We start from the raw sequence: 26166 nt of genomic DNA on the forward strand, positions 1-26166 counted from the left end.
GAAATAAATACACATGAAAGAAAACCATTAATATGTATACTGCATTACAGAGAAGATTCTTTTACATAACGCCACGCACTTATTCGTTTACATACAGGAATGATAGTCTCCGATCACCGAAATCTACATATAGTTGAGCAAATATTGTTTGAAACAAGAGGGCTTACGAGAACATTTAGAAACACTTCGACCGATCTACTTTCAAAATTAGGCATAATACCTCATTCTTCTTACCCATATAAATAGAAGGGTGTTCCAAAAAATAATCACATGTGAATAAATTCTTCTGAAACAAAGAAAGAATATAAAAATACAAAAAAATTAACCCAATTAAACAAATATATTTGCGTACTGTGAACCGAATAAACGCAATGCTAAAGAAAATCATGTCTATTGTACTTTAGTCTCACCAATAATAAATTATTTTAATGACAAATAAAACTGACTTCCTAGAGTGCATTCCAAACTTACTTCTTTCCTGAACTGAAACGCAGCTTAAGATGAATCGGAAATGCCTTTTCTTGATTACGGATGATAATGAAGTAAAGGGAATTTATGACGTGTTTTCCATAAAATGACTGTCAACCATAGTTTTCAAGGAAATTAAAGAGAAGAGAAAACGGATACATAAATTCATTATTATTAATTTGTAAGACAAACGACATATACACATTAATGAACATATTTTACAATAAGCACATCAAGAAGCAAAGAAACATACTCATATTGATAACCAATAATTATGCACTTCGAATATCATTATCAAATTTTTCAATAATTCCATGCAAAATAATCGAAGACTATTATTTCTTCTCCCAACATTCTCTTTTATTCTTTATTTTTTCTATCTTCGTACATGATTTATTTTACTTCATAATCTACTCGTTCTCTGTCCTTTGCTTTATTCTACCTTCATTTTTATATGTATAACTATTAATTTTCCTACTGGTAGTATTATTTTCAAGGCGATTCAAAATTGTTCTTATTCTTTCCACGATCTATACAACTCTTTCCCTAAGTCTAAAACCAAATCGTATGGAAAATTTTACCTAACATTCTTTCTTTTATATAATTCAAGCAGAATCTACATAATTCATGGCTTGTGTTATCCTTGGTCAAAAAAGCATTGTGATATCTGAATCGTAGATGATCCGGACTGTTACAAAAGTGAGAGAGCTCAAAGTCTTAAAATAACGCTGCTTTACTGCATCAATTTAAGGCACGTATAGAATTATTTTCTTGCTGGTCATCCGTGTATTACCATAACAACAAAGAGGACTACAACTGTTTAATACAAATGTATGTAATAAATAATTCTTTCTCTTTTGGATCTTTTGAAATACGAAATAAAGAAATATAAAATAAAGCTCACAATTTTCAGTTACTTAATATTTCTACAGTTTTTTATTTCTTTAGGCCCATAAATAATAGACCTATAAATAAGATATAAATATAAAATGTAAAACTCATATTACACATTTTCGTACCGGCTGGAATGTTCTTTGTTGCTTACGTCAGGTGGATGAGACAACATCAGAGAACTCAAAAAGCTATACGGTCATGAAGAAGTCAAGCGAGGAACCGATCCCAAAATGGCTCGCAAAAGAAGACCCCTTATCCTTGAACAATCGCTTATTGTCATATTGCGGACTTTTACCAGCAAACACAGATGCTGAAGAGCGAAGAAACCTAGTAATCTGCACCGTCATGATTATTCTAAATCTCACGATGATAACAGGGGCATTTATTCAGGCGTATTTTTCACATACAAATTTCATGGAAATTATCGAATGTGGTACTGTCTGCATTACTCAACTCAAATGTCTCTTAAAATTTCTAACAATGCTAATTTGCCACAAGGATCTTCGATACGTTATAAATAACGTTACGAGAAATTTTTACGTTCATGAAAAGTTATTCAAGGAAGAAATAATATCGAAGATTAAAGCTGGAAAAAAGGTGGCCTGGTGGATCACTGTGCCATACACATCCATGTTCATCTTGACCATCGGTTTGATTGCTGCTGAGCAGATCGTGGCAGCAATCAAGCACGCGGACAGATTCTCAGCTGAAGGGAACGAGACAGAAGTCACTGGAGTTTATCATCGGAAACTCCCTCTAAAAATATGGTTACCAATTAATGTAAAGGAAAGCCCGTCCTACGAAATTGGCTTCATGTATCAGATCGTTTGCTTCACTTTCGAAATCTACAGCACGTGCATAATTGACACTTTCATCGTGGTTCATGTAATGTTCGCTTCCATTCAATACGAGCTGTTAGGAGAAATGATACAGCTCTCAGCTGATAAGGTGGTCATGTTACTACGAGTCCGGTCTGAATCTTCGCAACAAGGTAAGTCAAAAAACCACTCTTATCACATTTTCTAGTGATTAGGAATCGTTATTTAGACTCTCAGATGAGAAAATTCTTATCACCTTTCTCCTTCTAAGAAAAATACTTCATTCCGTACAACATCGACATAAAGTGTCGTCAAAAATAGAAAAGTCATAATATAAAAAAAAAATAATAATTTTGTGATTGCAGATTCAGAACATAAAGCTGGTTCATTACACAGCGAGTACGAGACGGAAACAGTGGATAAACAAAATACGAAACTTAGTAACGGTGAAGTCACCTACATCAGCAACAAAGAAAGTTTGATGTCAACACCCACCACAGACGCTTTCCGGCGAGAGATGAACATTTATTTGGGTCGATGCATTAAACATCATCAATCTCTGTTAAAGTAATTCGCTCACTCTCCTTACGTAAATGTCACTGACTTAATTAGTCTTTGCCAAATGCGGTGATTGTATTTTGTAGTTTCCAGGCTTGTCCCTAGGAATTATTCTTCGAAACTCTATATTACTGTGGTATATATATCAGTCGGTCTGCCCACAATTTTATATTCTAATATTCTCCTCCGTTATATGTTCTTTAACGCTCTAAATGTGCATTACATTTAGGTAGAGAAATAATTTTAAAAGGAGAAAATTTATATTTTTGTACAATCCAATACTTATAGTTACAATCATGAACATTAGCTGCAAAACTTTTATTAATAACAGGCCTAATTAGTTTTAAAGTAAGAATTATGTTTACATCTCTCTGTTCATCAGACTTCGTAATTATATCTAAGATAAAATACGAGAATAATGTATTATAAACTTTCCTTTCAATCTTAGGTTCAAGCCTTATAATTAACAATAAACTTATATATTTAACTTATAGGCCTAACCCCTACACAAGAAAGTTAAATAGTATTTATAGAAGAGAACTTTGATGTATTCAGTTATGTATTTTGAAGAGTTTATTATTTTATATTATTATGAATAGGTATATGTTTTCCAAATTTGCTGACAATATTTTCTGTTTATTACGACAACAAATTTGTGCTTTTAGGTACATCGTGCATCTGAATATCTTAAGCAGCCCAATACAATTCCTGCAAGCGCTGACATCTTCGTTACTCATTTGCACCCTTGGCTTTACAGCAATAGTAAGTGAAGTTGTGGCATTTATAACGTTGTAGCTCAAAATGTTCTGGGGACCACAGACAAGTAGCGTAAAGTTGATATTAAGTACGACAGTACCGAAAATTTAAGCTTCAATAACGAAAGTTTAATGATGGGCGTGTAGCATATTAACCGTAGAAAACTGTTTTTGGGGCAAGTTTTACCCTGTAATCTCTTACATAATGTTTTAATACTATTTTAAAATTGTAGTGTGATTACCTTCACAAAATGGACACAGTACATAAGTATGTCAATATTTTTCTAATATATTTAAGTAACAAAGTGTTGAAATGACATATGAGTTCGTTTGCATTAAACAGGTTTCTGGAAGCACATCTATCTTACCGAAGGTCCTTATGTACACCTTTGATGCTCTTCTGCAGATCGGACTACCTTGCTGGTTCTCAACACAACTGCGGGTGCAGGTATATACATATATACATACACCCGCGTTAATAAAACGCATGCAAGTAACCTACAAGGGCTACGAGAAGATCCCATTAAATTATACGCAACTTAATATGTAAATACGTAAGCAGAGAAAGAACTACAATGAGACACGTATGTACGTTCATTAACTCCTCAATTCAAGTAGATACTATTGTTGTGAAATGGGACAATACTTAATTACAACCATTAAACTTTCTTGGGACCGAGAGGATATCATTGGCTCCTGTAATTAACGTCTGTCAGCCCAATATATCCAGGAAAAAATCCTTAGTCCTTTAAAGACTTTATGTGTCGTGTGGCGGACAGCTGAATTATAATTATTCATTAAATACCTCAACTTAATCGGGTAGTGAACGTCTGTGGAAAACCAACTCCATGAAACGAAGACTCTTTGAGAAATTAATAAAGACAATTACATCGTATTATGAAAGCAGCAATATCATTACTGTCTCTGCAAGAGCCAATCACTGGTCCCTATCCTGACCCACATGAACCCAGTCCACATTCTACCAACATATTTTCTTAAGGTCCATTTTAATATGATCTTCCTGTCAACGCCAAGGTCTTCAGAATGGTCTGTTGTCTTCAGGACGTAGAACTAAAATGCATTATGCTTTTCTTATTTAGGTTATGTTTGCTAAAGACTCTCCATCTCATCATCCCTGATTTGATCTCACTGATAGTATTTTTTGAAGAGAACAAATTATAAAGATCCTCACTATGCAGTTTTCTGCAACCTCCAGTCACTTACTCCTCTTAGGTCCAAATATTCTCATCACCCTGTTTCCAAACACGAGTTTCTCATATTTACTGGATTGTTTTCAGTAAAATGCTTCCTTGTGTCCCAGGGCGAGAGGATTGCAGAAGCCGCGTACGCTTGTGAGTGGTACAACGAACCTGCGTCCTTCCAGAAATCAGTCGGTTTTGTCATAATGAGAGCCCAGCAACCCGTCGTCCTCACAATGGGTCCATTCGGAACCGTATCGCTAGAACTGTTCGCAGCGGTAAGTTGGCACTTTTTGCAGATTTCTCGACAACGCTGTACCAACTACAAAGTTTCTACGCGCTGAATAGTATGAAAGAATGATTATGCATGATGAATTGGAAAACAAATAAGTAGCACAGTCTACTTCTACAGCAGAGTCTATCAGCATTCTCCTACAGATACCAGCGAGGGAAACCACAGACAATCTCAGAATACTCGACTTCAGACAGATACTTGAATCTAATGAATTTTCTCCTTCCATTGATTCAAATATTCAGCTTTTACGGATTAAGAACTCTGTCCTGTTCTAGTTCAGAGTTACTTCTGAAATGTAAATCTGTTTATGGACACTTTGGCAGGACTCCTTCCTTGGGCGAGTCGATCCGTCGCAAGGCGTTTCTTTGCCTGCACAGGACAGCGCAACACAGAAGAACGAGGACAAACATTCATGCCTCGAATTTGTTTATTATTCGTATTGTTTAATGAATAGCATGAAGTTCGACTGCCTTCCAACGGCATGCCCTTCATCCTTCCAATTTGACGAAAATCTAGCACTTAGCGTACGGTACTTATCTTAAGCAGAAAGTAAATACCCTCATGAAATTCGCTGACACGGTTCTTAATTTCTTCTAAAACCAAACGACAGACAACAAATTCGTAAAAAGTATATCATCGTCGATTTCTTCAGAGATGATACGATTGTTATGATGACCCTAATCTTTTAAGCACTAGTATGATAACCGTTACGACAAGCACATTGCATTCGAGCGGTTAATACTCTTGTTTCGTAATCAGGAGATCACGGTTTCGAATATTGGCCTGGATATATCTGCTTCAACTTCTGTTCATTATGATTTTCCTTCCTATCTGCATTCAAATTCTGAGACAGTAACTTAAAATAGGTTATCTTTCCCAACTCATCATTCTTGTATTATCCTACTACTCAACACTATATATATCCAAAGCAATTTAAAAGCGTCGTTAAACAACTAAAAACCCAATAAATTTAGAATTGAAATTACAATCGCGCAAACTGTAACTCAGCCCTATTCCACATCAAGGTTTTGAATAATGGTCCAATATGCCTGACACGTTCTACATAAACTCGTTTGTTTGTGTAATGATCTATAAATAAGAAACAGGAAAATTATATTCTGGATGTAAATACGCAGCTTGTGTAAATTTTTTATTTCAGGTGGTGCAATCAGCATATTCTTACTTGGCATTATTGCGGAATGTGTATGCAGAGCAGTAGCAAGGACTGTGCAACGGTTACAGTAACCCAACATTTCAGAAACAGTATTAAATTCAACTAGAAAATTACCCGTCAATAATTGTACGGAAAAAAGCAAACAGCAGAATGGTTATCTTATTTGTTGCACTAATATTAAGTCCTTCAACAGACACATTTGAGATTACAACAACTAAAAATAATGATTTTAATAAATGTTCACCAACCAACCAATAGCATTTACATTGCATTGCATTGATTAGTTTGCAATAAAAAAGTCGAGGCTGCTTGAATCTACAACAGCCAGTTTACAAATTAATAGAAAAGAAAGAAAACATTCAAAATGTATGTTTGTATTGAATACAGCTCACAGGAGCACTTCGAACATCTATTCAGTGGTTCTCATCCTTGAGCCACGAACTTTAACCAAGTGCGTAGCGGGGCTTTGAACATAAGAATGACTATACAATGCAAATTAAAGAATCTAATGTAAGATTTGAGGTTTTCACAGCGGTGAGTATGAAGATTTCTGTCTTCTGGGTTGTTGCGAATAATCGTTCCCTGTGATTGCGTTCCACGTGGGCGACAAGGTTTTGAGCTGGGCCAGTCCACGAGCATTTAGCAGAAAAACATTTGTAGAAACGAAACTGGTCGATGTTTACCAACGTTTCAGAGGTCATACTGCCTCCGTCATTAGGGCGATGAAACGTTGGTAAACATCTACCATATTACACGGCGCAACAACCCAGAAGACAGAAATCTTCATCGCCCTAATGACGGAGGCAGTATGACCTCTGAAACGTTGGTAAACATCGACCAGACTACACAGCGCAACAACCCAGAAGACAGAAATCTTCATACTCATCGCCCTGATGACGGAGGCAGTATGACCTCTAAAACGTTGGTAAACATCTACCATACTTCACGGCGCAACAACCCAGAAGACAGAAATCTTCATATTCATCGCCCTGATGACGGAGGCAGTATGACCTCTGAAACGTTGGTAAACATCGACCAGACTACACAGCGCAATAACACAGAAGACAGAAATCTTCATAAAGAATCAAATATCTGTTAACATCACATTATTTCTAATTCGGTGTTTTTATTAATTAGTCCAAATTTAACAATAAACACATATTTAAAACTTGGAAGCAGAAATTGTCAATGGCCGTATCAGTTATTGTTGTTAATGGTGTTTTAGCAATGACAATGATTGTAACTCACCCCACTTCTTGTTGCAAATGAATTCATACTGAGTGTCTGTTAACAAAGTCTGCCATAACATAACCTAATGATGACCAACAACTTCTATGTTCAGTTTGATTATAAGAATATCATTTTCTGCAAAATATTTAGCAATATTTATAGGAGCCCAAAAGCAATCCTGGCTCTCAAAGATCAATTCGAAATCCATTACATCTGCATGTGTTGTTCTTCTGAATAAGAAATATCTTTCAGAGGTGAAGCCTGAAGCTTTAATTTCAAAACAATATTTATAATTATTAGCCATATCAGTTTGGCCGATATATTGAACAGCTCCAAAGAATGCAGTGGCTGCTTTCTTGTAAATTAACTTCACCCAGAATTTCTCATCTCCACATGAAAATAAGAACATCATGTCCATATCTTCACGATTTTCAATTTTCGTTATTTTGAAGACTTTTTCAGACCCCACGAATAATCTTTCCCTGTGATTGCGTTCCACGTGGGCGACAAGGTTTTGAGCTGGGCCAGTCCACGAGCATTTAGCAGAAAAACATTTGTATAAACGAAACTGGCATCGCTTTTCATGACCGATCATATCGCATGCACGTACCATAACCTCAGGACAGCCTTCAGAGCGGTATTTGCATGTGGTCAGAAGTTTTGTAGCAATTGCTTCCAAGGCACGATTTCTTGGCTCGATGATCTGTGTGCCACATATTGGACACAGTCGATGCAGTGACTCAGAACAGCTGAAGCAAAAGCAGTGGCCAGACCTGTGACACAGCAACAACCACATTTTAATGAAACCGGAGATATAACATGAGTGGGAAAATTTTAAACAGTGTCTAGGTGAAAAATGTTAACGACAGTCTTATGTAAATATTTAGTCTTTTTCAGAGTTTGAGGACAAACGTTGTAGACGGCACTGAGGTTCTAGGAATATTATCTTTTACCCAATTACAAAATTCATTAGTTAAAACATTTAAATCGAGAGAAAAAAGTACCCGGTACTCTTCTCCGTGAACTACTACGTGACGTATGGACACATTCCTGGAAAAATAGCACGTTCTACAATACACGTTAGTCCAAGGATAACCCTTAGTTTTGTGCGCTTTTTGGACGATTTCCCACGTTTTTCAACTTTTCGAAAATGTTCGAAAAATGGAAATTTCTCAAAGGGCGTGAAACGCGAAGAAAACTAAGAATTTTCGAAATTTTCGACAAACATTTTGAATTCAGGTTAGGTTAGGTTAGGTTAGGTTAGGTTAGGTTAGTTAGGTTAGGTTAGGTTAGGTTAGGTTAGGTTAGTGTTAGGTTAGGTTAGGTTAGGTTAGGTGAGGTTAGGTTAGGTTAGGTTAGGTTAGGTTAGGTTAGGTATGTTAGGTTAGGTTAGGTTAGGTTAGGTTAGGTTGGGTTAGGTTAGTTTAGGATAGGTTAGGTTACGTTGGCGTCTTCGGTAAAATTTCATCCTTCAAGAACCTTGTTACGCAAGGCGTCGATTTTCTATCATCGTGCCAAACGTTATACCAAGGGTGGTATGATTCATATGGTGTGACAGCGGATGGCGTCGCGACGCCAGGCGTCGGTTTTCTAATTTCATCAGGAATGATATTTAAATTCATGTGCGATAACATTGGCGCCATGATAGAGCGTGGCAATGTTCGGCGTCGCGACGCCAGGCGTCGGTTTTCTAATTTCGTCAGCAGTGATATTTAAATTCATGTGCGATAACACTGGCGCCATGATAGAGCGTCGCAATGTTCGGCGTCGCGACGCCAGGCGTCGGTTTGCTAATCTTGCAGCCAAAGTTATCCAAATCGATCGAGTCACATTCCTGGGTCTTGTGATGACGTCTTGAAGACGCATAGACCTTGTTAGCCAGAGACGGAGTCAAGCACAGACCTGGTGAATCACACACAGTGTACAGCAGATACCGATTGACTCACAGAGTGAGTACGGCTCAGACTGTGTGAAATAGACAGCCCGGCGGAGTCTAGTCCTGATAAGGATGAGCCAGGTCAAATTTAGAAGAAAAAATTTCAAATTTTTCGAAAAATCAAAAAACGCTGCAAACGCACTGAAATGCGCACAAAACCGAAAATTCGAAAGAAAATTAAAAGTTGAAAATTTTCAAAAATTCTTAGTTTTGTGCGCTTTTTGGACGATTTCCCACGTTTTTCGACTTTTCGAAAATTTTCGAAAAAATTGAAATTTCTCAAATTTTCAAAAATTGTCGAAATTTTAAAAAAATTAAAAATGGCTGCAAATGGCGTGAAACGCGAAGAAATCTAAGAATTTTCGAAATTTTCGACAAACATTTTGAATTCAGGTTAGGTTAGGTTAGTGTTAGGTTAGGTTAGGTTAGGTGAGGTTAGGTGAGGTTAGGTGAGGTTAGGTGAGGTTAGGTAAGGTTAGGTTAGGTTAGGTTAGGTTAGGTTAGGTTAGTGTTAGGTTAGGTTAGTTAGGTTAGGTGTGGTTTGGTTAGGTTAGGTTTGGTTAGGTTAAGTTAGGGTTAGGTTAGGTTAGGTTAGGTTAGGTTAGGTTAGGTTGGGTTAGGTTAGGTTATGTTGGCGTCTTCGGTAAAATTTCTTCCTTCAAGAACCTTGTTACGCAAGGCGTCGATTTTCTATCATCGTGCCAAACGTTATACCAAGGGTGGTATGCTTCATCTGGTGTGAACAGGATGGTCTAGCCACCTAAACTTCCATTCGAGAGACACCCGGTTAAAATTAAGCCCGGCAAATTTTCGTGGGATTTCCTTGTCTCCCCAGGGGAATCCAAGCGAACATGAACGGCTCCTTCCAGATCCTTACCAATTCACTATTCAAGATAATCTTTCTATCTCATTCTCTTATTAATAAAATACTAAGCTGAAACTAACTCCATTACGCAGAGGCCATCTTCAGAATTTAAAACTAGTTGAACTGGTTCAAAACTTTCACGCCATTTTTGGAACTGCAACGTTTATTATCGAGTTTGCAGTAAGTATTCGGCCACTGGACCTTACATTGAGTAAGTTAGACGCAGTTCACTCGGCCACGTCACTTTTCGTAACTGGCCAGTTTATATTTATTCTCAAATCAAAGCATGTGTCCCGAGTACTCTTTTTAAGGATTTCTAACTAAAACTGAATGGGCAAATTTTTCCATCCTCATTTCACGCTATGTAACCACTGCATTTGGAAGCTCGTCCTTAAAGAAGCTAAGATAAATACTCCACAGCAGAAAATGAAGTATTTCATTCAGAAACTTCGATAACAAGTATGGTAAGTTTAATTAAATAATTACATTATTTTTCGTGAATACGTAGGGAAGTTAATGACTGGTATTGAACAATAACGTCTATCAGTATAAACTAAAATCACACTCAGCTTGTGCACACATCTCCGCCATGACAAGTAAACTGTGAAAAAAACCCAACTGCAGGAAAGAAATAAAAGTGATTAATCCTCATTCCTGGTTTATCACATGTTTGTGACGTAAAGTCACGTGATTTTGACGCGTGAATAATTGGGAATACCCGTTCCAATCATAAGTAAAATGGTGGTTCTTTTCAACTAAAGATTAATACCTAGTACTGATAGAGAAGTGACAAACAAGAATTGTTGTCCTGTCAACACATCAAACTCAACATGCTAATATGAAGTGGTCTATCAAAATTATGAAACAAAGGATTTACAAAATAAATGTGTATAGGTACAGCTGATTTGCATTTAATAAGACGGTAGCCTTAATAAAAGGTACGAAATTTTTAAATGTATTGCGGCTTATCGCCTGCATTACTTTCCGTCAACCTAGATTTTTTCAATTTAGTGAAAGTTATTTACTATCTCAAACGTCAAAACAACGACGAAACTGCTTGTAGAAGTGATTCAGCTGGAAAATATTACTTACATTTACAATTATTTGTCACTGGCGCCATGATAGAGCGTCACAATGTTTGGCGTCGCGACACCATGCGTCGGTTTTCTAATTTCGTCAGCAGTGATATTTAAATTCATGTGCGATAACACTGGCGCCATGATAGAGCGTCGCAATGTTCGGCGTCGCGACGCCAGGCGTCGGTTTTCTAATTTCGTCAGCAGTGATATTTAAATTCATTAAAAATGGCTGCAAATGGCGTGAAACGCGAAGGAAACTAAGAATTTTCGACAAATATTTTGAATTCAGGTTAGGTTAGGTTAGGTTTGTTAGGTTAAGTTAAGGTTAGGTTAGGTTAGGTTAGTGTTAGGTTAGTGTTAGGTTAGTGTTAGGTTAGTTAGGTTAGGTTAGGTTAAGTTAGGTTAGGTTAGGTTTGGTTAGGTTAAGTTAGGGTTAGGTTAGGTTAGGTTAGGTTAGGTTAGGTTAGGTTAGGTTTGGTTAGGTTAGGTTAGGTTAGGTTAGTTAGGTTAGGTTAGGTTAGGTTAGGTTAGTGTTAGGTTAGGTTGGTTAGTTAGGTTAGGTTAGGTTAGGTTAGGTGAGGTTAGGTTAGGTTAGGTTAGGTTAGGTTAGGTTAGGTTAGGTTAGGTTGGGTTAGGTTAGGTTATTATGGCGTCTTCGGTAAAATTTCGTCCTTCAAGAACCTTGTTACGCAAGGCGTCAATTTTCTATCATCGTGCCAAACGTTATACCAAGGGTGGTATGCTTCATCTGGTGTGACGGCGGATGGCGTCGCGACGCCAGGCGTCGGTTTTCTAATTTCGTCAGGAATGATATTTAAATTCATGTGCGATAACACTGGCGCCATGATAGAGCGTCGCAATGTACTTCGTCGCGACGCCAAGCGTCGGTTTGCTAATCTTGCAGCCAAAGTTATCCAAATCGATCGAGTCACATTCCTGGGTCTTGTGATGACGTCTTGAAGACGCATAGACCTTGTTAGCCAGAGACGGAGTCATGCACAGACCTGGTGAATCACACACCGTGTACAGCAGATACCGATTGACTCACAGAGTGAGTACGGCTCAGACTGTGTGAAATAGACAGCCCGGCGGAGTCTAGTCCTGATAAGGATGATCCAGGTCAAATTTAGAAGAAAAAAATTCAAATTTTTCGAAAAATCAAAAAACGCTGCAAACGCACTGAAATGCGCACAAAACCAAAAATTTTCCGAAAATTCGAAAGAAAATTAAAAGTTGAAAATTTTCAAAAATTCTTAGTTTTGTGCGCTTTTTGGACGACTTCCCACGTTTTTCGACTTTTCGAAAATTTTCGAAAAAATTTAAATTTCTCAAATTTTCAAAAATTGTCGAAATTTTAAAAAAATTAAGAATGGCTGCAAATGGCGTGAAACGCGAAGAAAACTAAGAATTTTTGAAATTTTCGACAAACATTTCGAATTCAGTTTAGGTTAGGTTAGGTTAGGTTAGGTTAGTGTTAGGTTAGGTTAGGTTAGGTTAGGTTAGGTTAGGTTAGGTTAAGTTAGGTTTGGTGAGGTTAGGTTAGGTTAGGTAAGGTGAGGTTAGGTTAGGTTAGTTAGGTTAGGTTTGGTTAGGTTAGGTTAGGTTAGGTTAAGTTAGGTTAGGTTAGGTTGGGTTAGGTTAGGTTATGTTGGCGTCTTCGGTAAAATTTCTTCCTTCAAGAACCTTGTTTCGCAAGGCGTCGATTTACTATCATCGTGCCAAACGTTATACCAAGGGTGGTGTGCTTCATCTGGTGTGACGGCGGATGGCGTCGCGACGCCAGGCGTCGGTTTTCTAATTTCGTCAGGAATGATATTTAAATTCATGTGCGATAACATTGGCGCCATGATAGAGCGTGGCAATGTTCGGCGTCGCGACGCCAGGCGTCGGTTTTCTAATTTCGTCAGCAGTGATATTTAAATTCATGTGCGATAACACTGGCGCCATGATAGAGCGTCGCAATGTTCGGCGTCGCGACGCCAGGCGTCGGTTTTCTAATTTCGTCAGCAGTGATATTTAAATTCATGTGCGATAACACTGGCGCCATGATAGAGCGTCGCAATGTTCGGCGTCGCGACGCCAGGCGTCGGTTTGCTAATCTTGCAGCTAAAGTAATCAAAATCGATCGAATCACATTCCTGGGTCTTGTGATGACGTCTTGAAGACGCATAGACCTTGTTAGCCAGAGACGGAGACAAGCACAGACCTGGTGAATCACACACCGTGTACAGCAGATACCGGTTGACTCACAGAGTGAGTACGGCTCACACTGTGTGAAATAGACAGCCCGGCGGAGTCTTCTCCTGATGAGGATGAGCCAGGTCAAATTTAGAAGAAAAAATTTCAAATTTTTCGAAAAATCAAAAAACGCTGCAAACGCACTGAAATGCGCACAAAACCAAAAATTTTCCGAAAATTCGAAAGAAAATTAAAAGTTGAAAATTTTCAAAAATTCTTAGTTTTGTGCGCTTTTTGGACGACTTCCCACGTTTTTCGACTTTTCGAAAAAATTGAAATTTCTCAAATTTTCAAAAATTGTCGAAATTTTAAAAAAATTAAGAATGGCTGCAAATGGCGTGAAACGCGAAGAAAACTAAGAATTTTCGAAATTTTCGACAAACATTTTGAATTCAGTTTAGGTTAGGTTAGGTTATGTTAGAATAGGTTAAGTTAGGTTAGGTGAGGTTAGGTTAGGTTAGGTTAGGTGAGGTTAGGTTAGGTTAGGTTAGGTTAGGTTAGTTAGGTTAGGTTTGGTTAGGTTAGGTTAGGTTAGGTTAGGTTAGGTTAGGTTAGGTTAGGTTAGGTTAAGTTAGGGTTAGGTTAGTTTAGGTTATGTTAGGTTATGTTAGGTTATGTTAGGTTAGGTTAGGTTAGGTTAGGTTAGAATAGGTTAAGTTAGGTTAGGTGAGGTTAGGTTAGGTTAGGTTAGGTGAGGTTAGGTTAGGTTAGTTAGGTTAGGTTTGGTTAGGTTAGGTTAGGTTAGGTTAAGTTAGGTTAGGTTAGGTTGGGTTAGGTTAGGTTATGTTGGCGTCTTCGGTAAAATTTCTTCCTTCAAGAACCTTGTTACGCAAGGCGTCGATTTACTATCATCGTGCCAAACGTTATACCAAGGGTGGTATGCTTCATCTGGTGTGACGGCGGATGGCGTCGCGACGCCAGGCGTCGGTTTTCTAATTTCGTCAGGAATGATATTTAAATTCATGTGCGATAACATTGGCGCCATGATGGAGCGTCGCAATGTTCGGCGTCGCGACGCCAGGCGTCGGTTTTCTAATTTCGTCAGCAGTGATATTTAAATTCATGTGCGATAACACTGGCGCCATGATAGAGCGTCGCAATGTACTTCGTCGCGACGCCAAGCGTCGGTTTGCTAATCTTGCAGCCAAAGTTATCCAAATCGATCGAGTCACATTCCTGGGTCTTGTGATGACGTCTTGAAGACGCATAGACCTTGTTAGCCAGAGACGGAGTCATGCACAGACCTGGTGAATCACACACCGTGTACAGCAGATACCGATTGACTCACAGAGTGAGTACGGCTCAGACTGTGTGAAATAGACAGCCCGGCGGAGTCTAGTCCTGATAAGGATGATCCAGGTCAAATTTAGAAGAAAAAAATTCAAATTTTTCGAAAAATCAAAAAACGCTGCAAACGCACTGAAATGCGCACAAAACCGAAAATTCGAAAGAAAATTCGAAAGAAAATTAAAAGTTGAAAATTTTCAAAAATTCTTAGTTTTGTGCGCTTTTTGGACGACTTCCCACATTTTTCGACTTTTCGAAAATTTTCGAAAAAATTGAAATTTCTCAAATTTTCAAAAATTGTCGAAATTTTAAAAAAATTAAGAATGGCTGCAAATGGCGTGAAACGCGAAGAAAACTAAGAATTTTTGAAATTTTCGACAAACATTTCGAATTCAGTTTAGGTTAGGTTAGGTTAGGTTAGGTTAGTGTTAGGTTAGGTTAGGTTAGGTTAGGTTAGGTTAAGTTAGGTTTGGTGAGGTTAGGTTAGGTTAGGTTAGGTGAGGTTAGGTTAGGTTAGTTAGGTTAGGTTTGGTTAGGTTAGGTTAGGTTAGGTTAAGTTAGGTTAGGTTAGGTTGGGTTAGGTTAGGTTATGTTGGCGTCTTCGGTAAAATTTCTTCCTTCAAGAACCTTGTTTCGCAAGGCGTCGATTTACTATCATCGTGCCAAACGTTATACCAAGGGTGGTGTGCTTCATCTGGTGTGACGGCGGATGGCGTCGCGACGCCAGTCGTCGGTTTTCTAATTTCGTCAGCAGTGATATTTAAATTCATGTGCGATAAAACTGGCGCCATGATAGAGCGTCGCAATGTTCGGCGTCGCGACGCCAGGCGTCGGTTTTCTAATTTCGTCAGCAGTGATATTTAAATTCATGTGCGATAACACTGGCGCCATGATAGAGCGTCGCAATGTTCGGCGTCGCGACGCCAGGCGTCGGTTTGCTAATCTTGCAGCTAAAGTAATCAAAATCGATCGAATCACATTCCTGGGTCTTGTGATGACGTCTTGAAGACGCATAGACCTTGTTAGCCAGAGACGGAGACAAGCACAGACCTGGTGAATCACACACCGTGTACAGCAGATACCGGTTGACTCACAGAGTGAGTACGGCTCACACTGTGTGAAATAGACAGCCCGGCGGAGTCTTCTCCTGATGAGGATGAGCCAGGTCAAATTTAGAAGAAAAAATTTCAAATTTTTCGAAAAATCAAAAAACGCTGCAAACGCACTGAAATGCGCACAAAACCAAAAATTTTCCGAAAATTCGAAAGAAAATTAAAAGTTGAAAATTTTCAAAAATTCTTAGTTTTGTGCGCTTTTTGGACGACTTCCCACGTTTTTCGACTTTTCGAAAAAATTGAAATTTCTCAAATTTTCAAAAATTGTCGAAATTTTAAAAAAATTAAGAATGGCTGCAAATGGCGTGAAACGCGAAGAAAACTAAGAATTTTCGAAATTTTCGACAAACATTTTGAATTCAGTTTAGGTTAGGTTAGGTTATGTTAGAATAGGTTAAGTTAGGTTAGGTGAGGTTAGGTTAGGTTAGGTTAGGTGAGGTTAGGTTAGGTTAGGTTAGGTTAGGTTAGTTAGGTTAGGTTTGGTTAGGTTAGGTTAGGTTAGGTTAGGTTAGGTTAGGTTAGGTTAGGTTAAGTTAGGGTTAGGTTAGTTTAGGTTATGTTAGGTTATGTTAGGTTATGTTAGGTTAGGTTAGGTTAGGTTAGGTTAGGTTAGGTTAGGTTAGGTTGGGTTAGGTTAGGTTATGTTGGCGTCTTCGGTAAAATTTCTTCCTTCAAGAACCTTGTTACGCAAGGCGTCGATTTACTATCATCGTGCCAAACGTTATACCAAGGGTGGTATGCTTCATCTGGTGTGACGGCGGATGGCGTCGCGACGCCAGGCGTCGGTTTTCTAATTTCGTCAGCAATGATATTTAAATTCATGTGCGATAACATTGGCGCCATGATAGAGTGTCGCAATGTTCGGCGTCGCGACGCCAGGCGTCGGTTTTCTAATTTCGTCAGCAGCGATATTTAAATTCATGTGCGATAACACTGGCGCCATGATAGAGCGTCGCAATGTTCGGCGTCGCGACGCCAGACGTCGGTTTGCTAATCTTGCAGCCAAAGTAATCAAAATCGATCGAATCACATTCCTGGGTCTTGTGATGACGTCTTGAAGATGCATAGACCTTGTTAGCCAGAGACGGAGTCAAGCACAGACCTGGTGAATCACACACCGTGTACAGCAGATACCGGTTGACTCACAGTGTGAATACGGCTCAGACTGTGTGAAATAGACAGCCCGGCGGAGTCTAGTCCTGATAAGGATGAGCGAGGTCAAATTTAGAAGAACAAATTTCAAATTTTTCGAAAAATCAAATACGCTGCAAACGCTCTGAAATGCGCACAAAACCGAAAATTTTCCGAAAATTCGAAAGAAAATTAAACCAGGTGACAAGACTGTTCACGAAAAAGATACCGAAAGTAATTTGAAAATAGCTACTATATTAAAATTCCAGTTTCAAAGAAATCATGGGGGAAACAAATATCTCAACACGTAAGTGAGTGTGTGTGTGTTTAAGTGCGTAAGGGAATGACTAAATTCTATGAAAAAATTTTAAAGTTTAAAAACAAACAAACCTGCATTGTTTGATAGGTGGGTACATATACCGATGACAGAAACGGTCAGTACATTGCAGGGATTTAAGCATAACAGAGCTCAAGTCGTCTCCCTTCTCATCTGCTAATGCAGAGCTCGACGCACTCAACTGTTTCACTGCAAACTTCTGTATCTTCAGCTTGTTTGATGGAAACATTCTGGAATGCAAATACAAGTAGCCAGTAGATAGCCACTGATAGGGAACCTAAGATGACAGCCACCCAGCGATATGTACCTGATACGTGTTGCTTTACAAGAATGCATAAAACCATGGCTACTACGCCATTATATGAGCCTATTTGGCGACAGTCGACAAAGCACGATTGTCGTTACACGCTGTCTGCCTGCACAGCGATTAGTTCGAAATCACCCACTGATGATCATCACAATCTAGGCTTTCCGACCTGCGTAAATGAACAGGATGGTCTAGCCACCTAAACTTCCATTCGAGAGACACCCGGTTAAAATTAAGCCCAGCAAATTTTCGTGGGATTTCCTTGTCTCCCCAGGGGAATCCAAGCGAACATGAACGGCTCCTTCCAGATCCTTACCAATTCACTATTCAAGATAATCTTTCTATCTCATTCTCTTATTAATAACATACTAAGCTGAAACTAACTCCATTACGCAGAGGCCATCTTCAGAATTTAAAACTAGTTGAACTGGTTCAAAACTTTCACGCCATTTTTGGAACTGCAACGTTTATTATCGAGTTTACAGTAAGTATTCGGCCACTGGACCTTACATTGAGTAAGTTAGACGCAGTTCACTCGGCCACGTCACTTTTCGTAACTGGCCAGTTTATATTTATTCTCAAATCAAAGCATGTGTCCCGAGTACTCTTTTTAAGGATTTCTAACTAAAACTGAATGGGCAAATTTTTCCATCCTCATTTCACGCTATGTAACCACTGCATTTGGAAGCTCGTCCTTAAAGAAGCTAAGATAAATACTCCACAGCAGAAAATGAAGTATTTCATTCAGAAACTTCGATAACAAGTATGGTAAGTTTAATTAAATAATTACATTATTTTTCGTGAATACGTAGGGAAGTTAATGACTGGTATTGAACAATAACGTCTATCAGTATAAACTAAAATCACACTCAGCTTGTGCACACATCTCCGCCATGACAAGTAAACTGTGAAAAAAACCCAACTGCAGGAAAGAAATAAAAGTGATTAATCCTCATTCCTGGTTTATCACATGTTTGTGACGTAAAGTCACGTGATTTTGACGCGTGAATAATTGGGAATACCCGTTCCAATCATAAGTAAAATGGTGGTTCTTTTCAACTAAAGATTAATACCTAGTACTGATAGAGAAGTGACAAACAAGAATTGTTGTCCTGTCAACACATCAAACTCAACATGCTAATATGAAGTGGTCTATCAAAATTATGAAACAAAGGATTTACAAAATAAATGTGTATAGGTACAGCTGATTTGCATTTAATAAGACGGTAGCCTTAATAAAAGGTACGAAATTTTTAAATGTATTGCGGCTTATCGCCTGCATTACTTTCCATCAACCTAGATTTTTTCAATTTAGTGAAAGTTATTTACTATCTCAAACGTCAAAACAACGACGAAACTGCTTGTAGAAGTGATTCAGCTGGAAAATATTACTTACATTTACAATTATTTGTCACTGGCGCCATGATAGAGCGTCACAATGTTTGGCGTCGCGACACCATGCGTCGGTTTTCTAATTTCGTCAGCAGTGATATTTAAATTCATGTGCGATAACACTGGCGCCATGATAGAGCGTCGCAATGTTCGGCGTCGCGACGCCAGGCGTCGGTTTTCTAATTTCGTCAGCAGTGATATTTAAATTCATTAAAAATGGCTGCAAATGGCGTGAAACGCGAAGGAAACTAAGAATTTTCGACAAATATTTTGAATTCAGGTTAGGTTAGGTTAGGTTAGGTTTGTTAGGTTAAGTTAAGGTTAGGTTAGGTTAGGTTAGGTTAGGTTAGTGTTAGGTTAGTGTTAGGTTAGTTAGGTTAGGTTAGGTTAAGTTAGGTTAGGTTAGGTTTGGTTAGGTTAAGTTAGGGTTAGGTTAGGTTAGGTTAGGTTAGGTTAGGTTAGGTTAGGTTAGGTTAGGTTTGGTTAGGTTAGGTTAGGTTAGGTTAGTTAGGTTAGGTTAGGTTAGGTTAGGTTAGTGTTAGGTTAGGTTGGTTAGTTAGGTTAGGTTAGGTTAGGTTAGGTGATGTTAGGTTAGGTTAGGTTAGGTTAGGTTAGGTTAGGTTAGGTTAGGTTGGGTTAGGTTAGGTTATTATGGCGTCTTCGGTAAAATTTCGTCCTTCAAGAACCTTGTTACGCAAGGCGTCAATTTTCTATCATCGTGCCAAACGTTATACCAAGGGTGGTATGCTTCATCTGGTGTGACGGCGGATGGCGTCGCGACGCCAGGCGTCGGTTTTCTAATTTCGTCAGCAATGATATTTAAATTCATGTGCGATAACATTGGCGCCATGATAGAGTGTCGCAATGTTCGGCGTCGCGACGCCAGGCGTCGGTTTTCTAATTTCGTCAGCAGCGATATTTAAATTCATGTGCGATAACACTGGCGCCATGATAGAGCGTCGCAATGTTCGGCGTCGCGACGCCAGGCGTCGGTTTTCTAATTTCGTCAGCAGCGATATTTAAATTCATGTGCGATAACACTGGCGCCATGATAGAGCGTCGCAATGTTCGGCGTCGCGACGCCAGACGTCGGTTTGCTAATCTTGCAGCCAAAGTAATCAAAATCGATCGAATCACATTCCTGGGTCTTGTGATGACGTCTTGAAGACGCATAGACCTTGTTAGCCAGAGACGGAGTCAAGCACAGACCTGGTGAATCACACACCGTGTACAGCAGATACCGGTTGACTCACAGTGTGAATACGGCTCAGACTGTGTGAAATAGACAGCCCGGCGGAGTCTAGTCCTGATAAGGATGAGCGAGGTCAAATTTAGAAGAACAAATTTCAAATTTTTCGAAAAATCAAATACGCTGCAAACGCTCTGAAATGCGCACAAAACCGAAAATTTTCCGAAAATTCGAAAGAAAATTAAACCAGGTGACAAGACTGTTCACGAAAAAGATACCGAAAGTAATTTGAAAATAGCTACTATATTAAAATTCCAGTTTCAAAGAAATCATGGGGGAAACAAATATCTCAACACGTAAGTGAGTGTGTGTGTGTTTAAGTGCGTAAGGGAATGACTAAATTCTATGAAAAAATTTTAAAGTTTAAAAACAAACAAACCTGCATTGTTTGATAGGTGGGTACATATACCGATGACAGAAACGGTCAGTACATTGCAGGGATTTAAGCATAACAGAGCTCAAGTCGTCTCCCTTCTCATCTGCTAATGCAGAGCTCGACGCACTCAACTGTTTCACTGCAAACTTCTGTATCTTCAGCTTGTTTGATGGAAACATTCTGGAATGCAAATACAAGTAGCCAGTAGATAGCCACTGATAGGGAACCTAAGATGACAGCCACCCAGCGATATGTACCTGATACGTGTTGCTTTACAAGAATGCATAAAACCATGGCTACTACGCCATTATATGAGCCTATTTGGCGACAGTCGACAAAGCACGATTGTCGTTACACGCTGTCTGCCTGCACAGCGATTAGTTCGAAATCACCCACTGATGATCATCACAATCTAGGCTTTCCGACCTGCGTAAATGAACAGGATGGTCTAGCCACCTAAACTTCCATTCGAGAGACACCCGGTTAAAATTAAGCCCAGCAAATTTTCGTGGGATTTCCTTGTCTCCCCAGGGGAATCCAAGCGAACATGAACGGCTCCTTCCAGATCCTTACCAATTCACTATTCAAGATAATCTTTCTATCTCATTCTCTTATTAATAACATACTAAGCTGAAACTAACTCCATTACGCAGAGGCCATCTTCAGAATTTAAAACTAGTTGAACTGGTTCAAAACTTTCACGCCATTTTTGGAACTGCAACGTTTATTATCGAGTTTACAGTAAGTATTCGGCCACTGGACCTTACATTGAGTAAGTTAGACGCAGTTCACTCGGCCACGTCACTTTTCGTAACTGGCCAGTTTATATTTATTCTCAAATCAAAGCATGTGTCCCGAGTACTCTTTTTAAGGATTTCTAACTAAAACTGAATGGGCAAATTTTTCCATCCTCATTTCACGCTATGTAACCACTGCATTTGGAAGCTCGTCCTTAAAGAAGCTAAGATAAATACTCCACAGCAGAAAATGAAGTATTTCATTCAGAAACTTCGATAACAAGTATGGTAAGTTTAATTAAATAATTACATTATTTTTCGTGAATACGTAGGGAAGTTAATGACTGGTATTGAACAATAACGTCTATCAGTATAAACTAAAATCACACTCAGCTTGTGCACACATCTCCGCCATGACAAGTAAACTGTGAAAAAAACCCAACTGCAGGAAAGAAATAAAAGTGATTAATCCTCATTCCTGGTTTATCACATGTTTGTGACGTAAAGTCACGTGATTTTGACGCGTGAATAATTGGGAATACCCGTTCCAATCATAAGTAAAATGGTGGTTCTTTTCAACTAAAGATTAATACCTAGTACTGATAGAGAAGTGACAAACAAGAATTGTTGTCCTGTCAACACATCAAACTCAACATGCTAATATGAAGTGGTCTATCAAAATTATGAAACAAAGGATTTACAAAATAAATGTGTATAGGTACAGCTGATTTGCATTTAATAAGACGGTAGCCTTAATAAAAGGTACGAAATTTTTAAATGTATTGCGGCTTATCGCCTGCATTACTTTCCATCAACCTAGATTTTTTCAATTTAGTGAAAGTTATTTACTATCTCAAACGTCAAAACAACGACGAAACTGCTTGTAGAAGTGATTCAGCTGGAAAATATTACTTACATTTACAATTATTTGTCCTCACACAGAGCTTGAATAAGTTGAAACACTGAGCTACGAGTAGATGATCGATATGAAAGCTTTATCAACACTGCGTCTCTCCGATATTTTTCACGGCAACGTTATCTGCACTAGATAAGACAACAAGAACAAGGGTCACTGCATAGTTAATTTATGAGAATCTTTGTATGGCTTACGGATGCAGAGAAGTGCTAGTGTCTAGTGTAATTTTAAATTTGAACTGATATTTGTTTAAAAAACTCATTGTATTTTAGAGAAGCTCTAGTAGTATAACGCAAGGTTCAGCACCTATAATACGAAAGAAAAACGCTTATCTAGTTTAGTATGCCTGCAGTTTTCACCATATATTCTCTCCAGGATCCGAGGCTCGATTTCTTTGCAACATTCCAAGTGACCCTTTTAAAAAACAACCTCTCTAGAAAATTCTAGGTTTCAGTTTATCTCCACCGGATTACATATAGTGCCCATATCACCTTGATATCTGTTAAAAACAACATAGGAGACATGTACAAGTCACGAAGTTCTTCGTTATGTTTACCCTCTAAAGTCAAATTTGTTCTCCATTCTTAGGGTTAAACCACTTTAACTGATATTTTCATTCGAAGAAAGATACAACGTTTCACATCCACACAAAACAATTAGCAGAAAAAGTATCGCTTTGTGCAAGGTGTTCCTTGAAACTTAATCAGTTAAGTAACCACCTCAAAGAATTAACATACAATTCAACGCAAATGGTATCCGTACAGTTTGAACTGCAATTTAGCAAACAACCTGACTTCAGTAAAAACTTCCTAGAAGAAACTCTTCAGCTTGTTAAACAGCCCGGTCCAGAAGATGACGCAACACGATCTTTGAATCTGCACAACTAAACACGTATTTTCCGTATTCTGATAATTAGTTAAAGTGCTGTCAATTTTTAATATACCTTGTGAAATGTCTGTACACTAATATAAAATATTACTGATTTACAAGATGACACCTCGTGTGTTTATCTAAGAATATAATATTAATTTATGTTAAAATCCTGCAATCCACGCTACCCATTATGCTCTGCTCCCGGAATAAAGTCTCGTCTTGCTACCCTAGTTCCACCTATTAACGAATGCCTGTTATTATAAAATAAAGTTCCTTCTTAGATTATTTATTTAGTGTTCTGTCTGACGACAGGTCCATATGAACAGGATCCTTCCATCCTTTTCTCGGACTGGGACCTGTTCATATACGTTCTTGGCAGATGATCCAGAAGTGGTTTGCCATTGCCTTCTTCTGTGTGTGAATGGAGTAATTGTTGGGATGCCACGGAGAAACCGGGGAAGCCCCCGGAGGAAAACTCCGTGTTGCCTAGACCACGGCCTTGCCCAACACAAGTTATAAATTCGGGCTATAGATATACACTCTCGTAATACTATAACCATTAGTCCATGCGGCTTAACGATGTTCTCCTGGATTCCAAAAGTTTCCTACATTATCAAATGCTGTAATTGAAAGCATAACTAAACCTACAGAAAAAGTTGACAGCGGAACCACCGTTCCGGAGAATTTGACGTAAATACGTCTCTGTATTTAAATTATATTTACGTCTCTGTAATGTAACGTAAAATAATGTTATCTTCAATGTCATGCATCTTGTTACGAAAGCGGATTGTTGACGGCAGTAATATAACACAACAATGCCGAGTAAACATATGACGTTTCCTAGGTAACCATTGTTGTCGATTTGATACAGATCTTACACATTTTCCTTTCACTCTTTTGCCGAATGACCCTTCCGTATAGGCGTATTTACGTCAAAAAATTAAAATACTTACCCACTGCGCCGACTGCATCCACCGAAGACCGAGAGCTGGCATTGACGTAGTCCACACAGAGAAATAAACACCTTTCACTACTCACAGACTTCGTTGACCCAAATGATTTGTAATTCGTATTAACTGCATGTTTATTATTTACACTTCACCAAATGTAACTAATAACATCAGACCTAATGTACAGCAAAAGAGACCGAACACTTTAAACGTCATTAACTTATTTTCACGTTTCATCAAAACTTCATAATACCGGCAATATTGGAACATTGGATGTCGTTAAAAAAATATTTATAAACTGGTTTACTATTATTTTGCTGACGTTTGCATAGAATGAAACGTAGTTGGCACTGTTTCGTTATTTCTATTAAATAATGAAGAGGAACTCTTCCTGAGAAAATACATAATTATGTCATAATATTTTATTATGCGTTTAACATTATAAACATATTCCCATTAAAAACCATCATTCAGGCAATGCCATATTTCTAATAAACTCCTGGCAAAACTCGTGGTAAAACCGTGATAACAAGTAAACCTACAATTAAAGTTTTCACTTCACAACAGTGGAAAGAAATGTCTTTTGCATCAAATTGGTTTCTACACGAAAGCGGTTCCACTATCGCAAATCAATTACATCATTTTAGTGCGTTGCATCAACAGTCAAATGGCCACTTGCGGATGCAGGAAAAGATTAATAAATACAACAAATAACGATAAGCGAATTATAATAAAACTTGCACCGTTATCATAAATACAATAAAATATGCAAAAGCCATCAACACACCAAGGCCTCTACTACAAAATGGAGACAGACTTTTAGAGGTCTCAAGAACGAAATATTAATGTTGCAGTAATCACTACTTCTAGTTCTTAGCAGTAATACAATTCACAGAGTCATATTTACGTGCGACGTGACGATGGCATGTCGGAATAAACTTCTTCGCGTACCTGAGTAACCCCCAAACAATCAACATAAAAATACCTGTTCTTGACTCCCTACATACGAACCACAGCTAAATGAACTGCATATTTTTACGTACATCCGCGGTCTGTACGATCCAAGAAATTTGCAACACGTATAAATTTTAAAAGACTGTATATCAAAACAAACGTTTCCGGACCAATGTGTATTTACATTTTTACTTGAAGATGGCTGCCTTCTGGGTTGTAGCGCCCTGATGATGGAGACAGTAAGGACATTTAAAACGTTGGTAAACATCTACCATACATTTGTAACTTGTTTCCACTAGTCTCATAAAAGTAGAATTTATATTATAACAGAAACTTCATAGAACACGCTGACATTCAAAAACAACACGAAATCAACGGTTATAAGGTACCAATTAGTAAAGACATCTAGGCCTATACTAAACGCAACTTTCCATCGAGACTGCCACACCGCACAGCACACAACTCACCGTAAAGCAAAAACGAGTAACGTAACACAATCATAACGTAACTACGGTTCCCACGCCAGCAGATGTATGCTGGAATGGGGGTGGCCATGAATGGCTACGCTATAGTCTGTCGCAAAACATCAATCCAATCCCGCATGCACAATGTACTGCACTGCTGGAAACTATTGGCGCATAAAGTTATTGGAACTGGAATAAGCGGTATGCGCTTGCGTACTGAGACCACCGCCTTCATCAGCTTCGACTTCTCAGCGGATTTCTTACGGCGCGCGAACAGTAGACAGTATGTCCATACAGAAAGAAAGAAATAGAAGCATTTGAAACTTCTCTTGTCAATTAATGAGCATTTTGTGTCAGCCATCCACGTCCGCCTTTCCATATTACACAAGATGCAGTATATAACGCAGAAGAATATACATTTTAGCACGCTTATGAGATGGACATGGCTGGCTAATCGCCAAGGATTTTAGAATTAAAAATATAATTTGTGCATTAATCATTAGTATTCATAGCATATAATTTAAAGACGACCAACTACCTCCGAATCTGGTCACTCACTTCACGCACAA

At 38.5% G+C, this 26166-nt stretch overlaps 3 protein-coding genes across 6 annotated transcripts in view; 1 reads left to right on the forward strand and 2 right to left on the reverse strand.

Annotated features, from left to right (window-relative positions):
* LOC110832853 (gustatory receptor for sugar taste 64f) overlaps positions 1-8045 on the reverse strand; it is a 48045-nt gene extending 40000 nt beyond the window's left edge. Inside the window, exon 1 of the mRNA XM_087348737.1 lies at positions 8002-8045. The gene's annotated coding sequence lies outside the window, so the exon portion shown is untranslated. The remainder of the gene's footprint in view (positions 1-8001) is intronic.
* LOC110832920 (odorant receptor 49b) lies at positions 1870-6399 on the forward strand. The gene is made up of 6 exons (XM_022070391.2): positions 1870-2353; positions 2546-2747; positions 3404-3500; positions 3837-3941; positions 4815-4970; positions 6147-6399. Exons 1-6 carry the CDS (start codon positions 1993-1995, stop codon positions 6204-6206), a joined length of 981 nt encoding a protein of 326 aa, XP_021926083.2. The 5' UTR covers positions 1870-1992; the 3' UTR covers positions 6207-6399.
* On the reverse strand, positions 7268-25715 carry LOC110832860 (E3 ubiquitin-protein ligase Siah1). 4 transcript variants are annotated; one of them, XM_022070311.2, is made up of 4 exons: positions 25601-25715; positions 20707-20883; positions 17433-17609; positions 7268-8164 (listed from the first exon to the last, which is right to left on the reverse strand). In XM_022070311.2, exons 2-4 carry the CDS (start codon positions 20880-20882, stop codon positions 7474-7476), a joined length of 1044 nt encoding a protein of 347 aa, XP_021926003.2. In that variant the 5' UTR covers position 20883; positions 25601-25715; the 3' UTR covers positions 7268-7473. The 4 variants fall into 4 exon arrangements, with proteins under 4 accessions (XP_021926003.2, XP_021925967.2, XP_087204866.1 ...); XM_022070275.2 differs by lacking the exon at positions 25601-25715 and adding an exon at positions 25318-25541; XM_087348740.1 differs by lacking the exon at positions 25601-25715 and adding an exon at positions 24183-24197.
* Positions 25716-26166: the final 451 nt, after the last annotated feature.

The sequence above is a fragment of the Zootermopsis nevadensis genome, unplaced genomic scaffold (genome assembly GCF_977971745.1).
Source record: "Zootermopsis nevadensis isolate Lab colony 2312 unplaced genomic scaffold, Znev_1.0 Znev_ptg000013l, whole genome shotgun sequence".
NCBI classification, from domain to species: Eukaryota; Metazoa; Arthropoda; class Insecta; order Blattodea; family Termopsidae; genus Zootermopsis; species Zootermopsis nevadensis.

What these genes read in the sequence shown, in the direction of transcription:
- LOC110832920 (XM_022070391.2), top strand. Translation starts at nt 1,993, where the DNA reads ATGTTCATCTTGACCATCGGTTTGATTGCTGCTGAGCAGATCGTGGCA. An exon ending in CATCATCAATCTCTGTTAAA is followed by an intron (nt 2,748 to 3,403) that starts GTAATTCGCTCA and finishes TTGTGCTTTTAG; the next exon opens with GTACATCGTGCATCTGAATA. An exon ending in CGCTAGAACTGTTCGCAGCG is followed by an intron (nt 4,971 to 6,146) that starts GTAAGTTGGCAC and finishes TTTTTATTTCAG; the next exon opens with GTGGTGCAATCAGCATATTC.
- LOC110832860 (XM_022070275.2), bottom strand. Translation starts at nt 25,382, where the DNA reads ATGTCCTTACTGTCTCCATCATCAGGGCGCTACAACCCAGAAGGCAGC. An exon ending in CCACCTATCAAACAATGCAG is followed by an intron (nt 17,610 to 20,706) that starts GTTTGTTTGTTT and finishes TTTGCATTCCAG; the next exon opens with AATGTTTCCATCAAACAAGC. An exon ending in CCACCTATCAAACAATGCAG is followed by an intron (nt 8,165 to 17,432) that starts GTTTGTTTGTTT and finishes GCTGTGTCACAG; the next exon opens with GTCTGGCCACTGCTTTTGCT.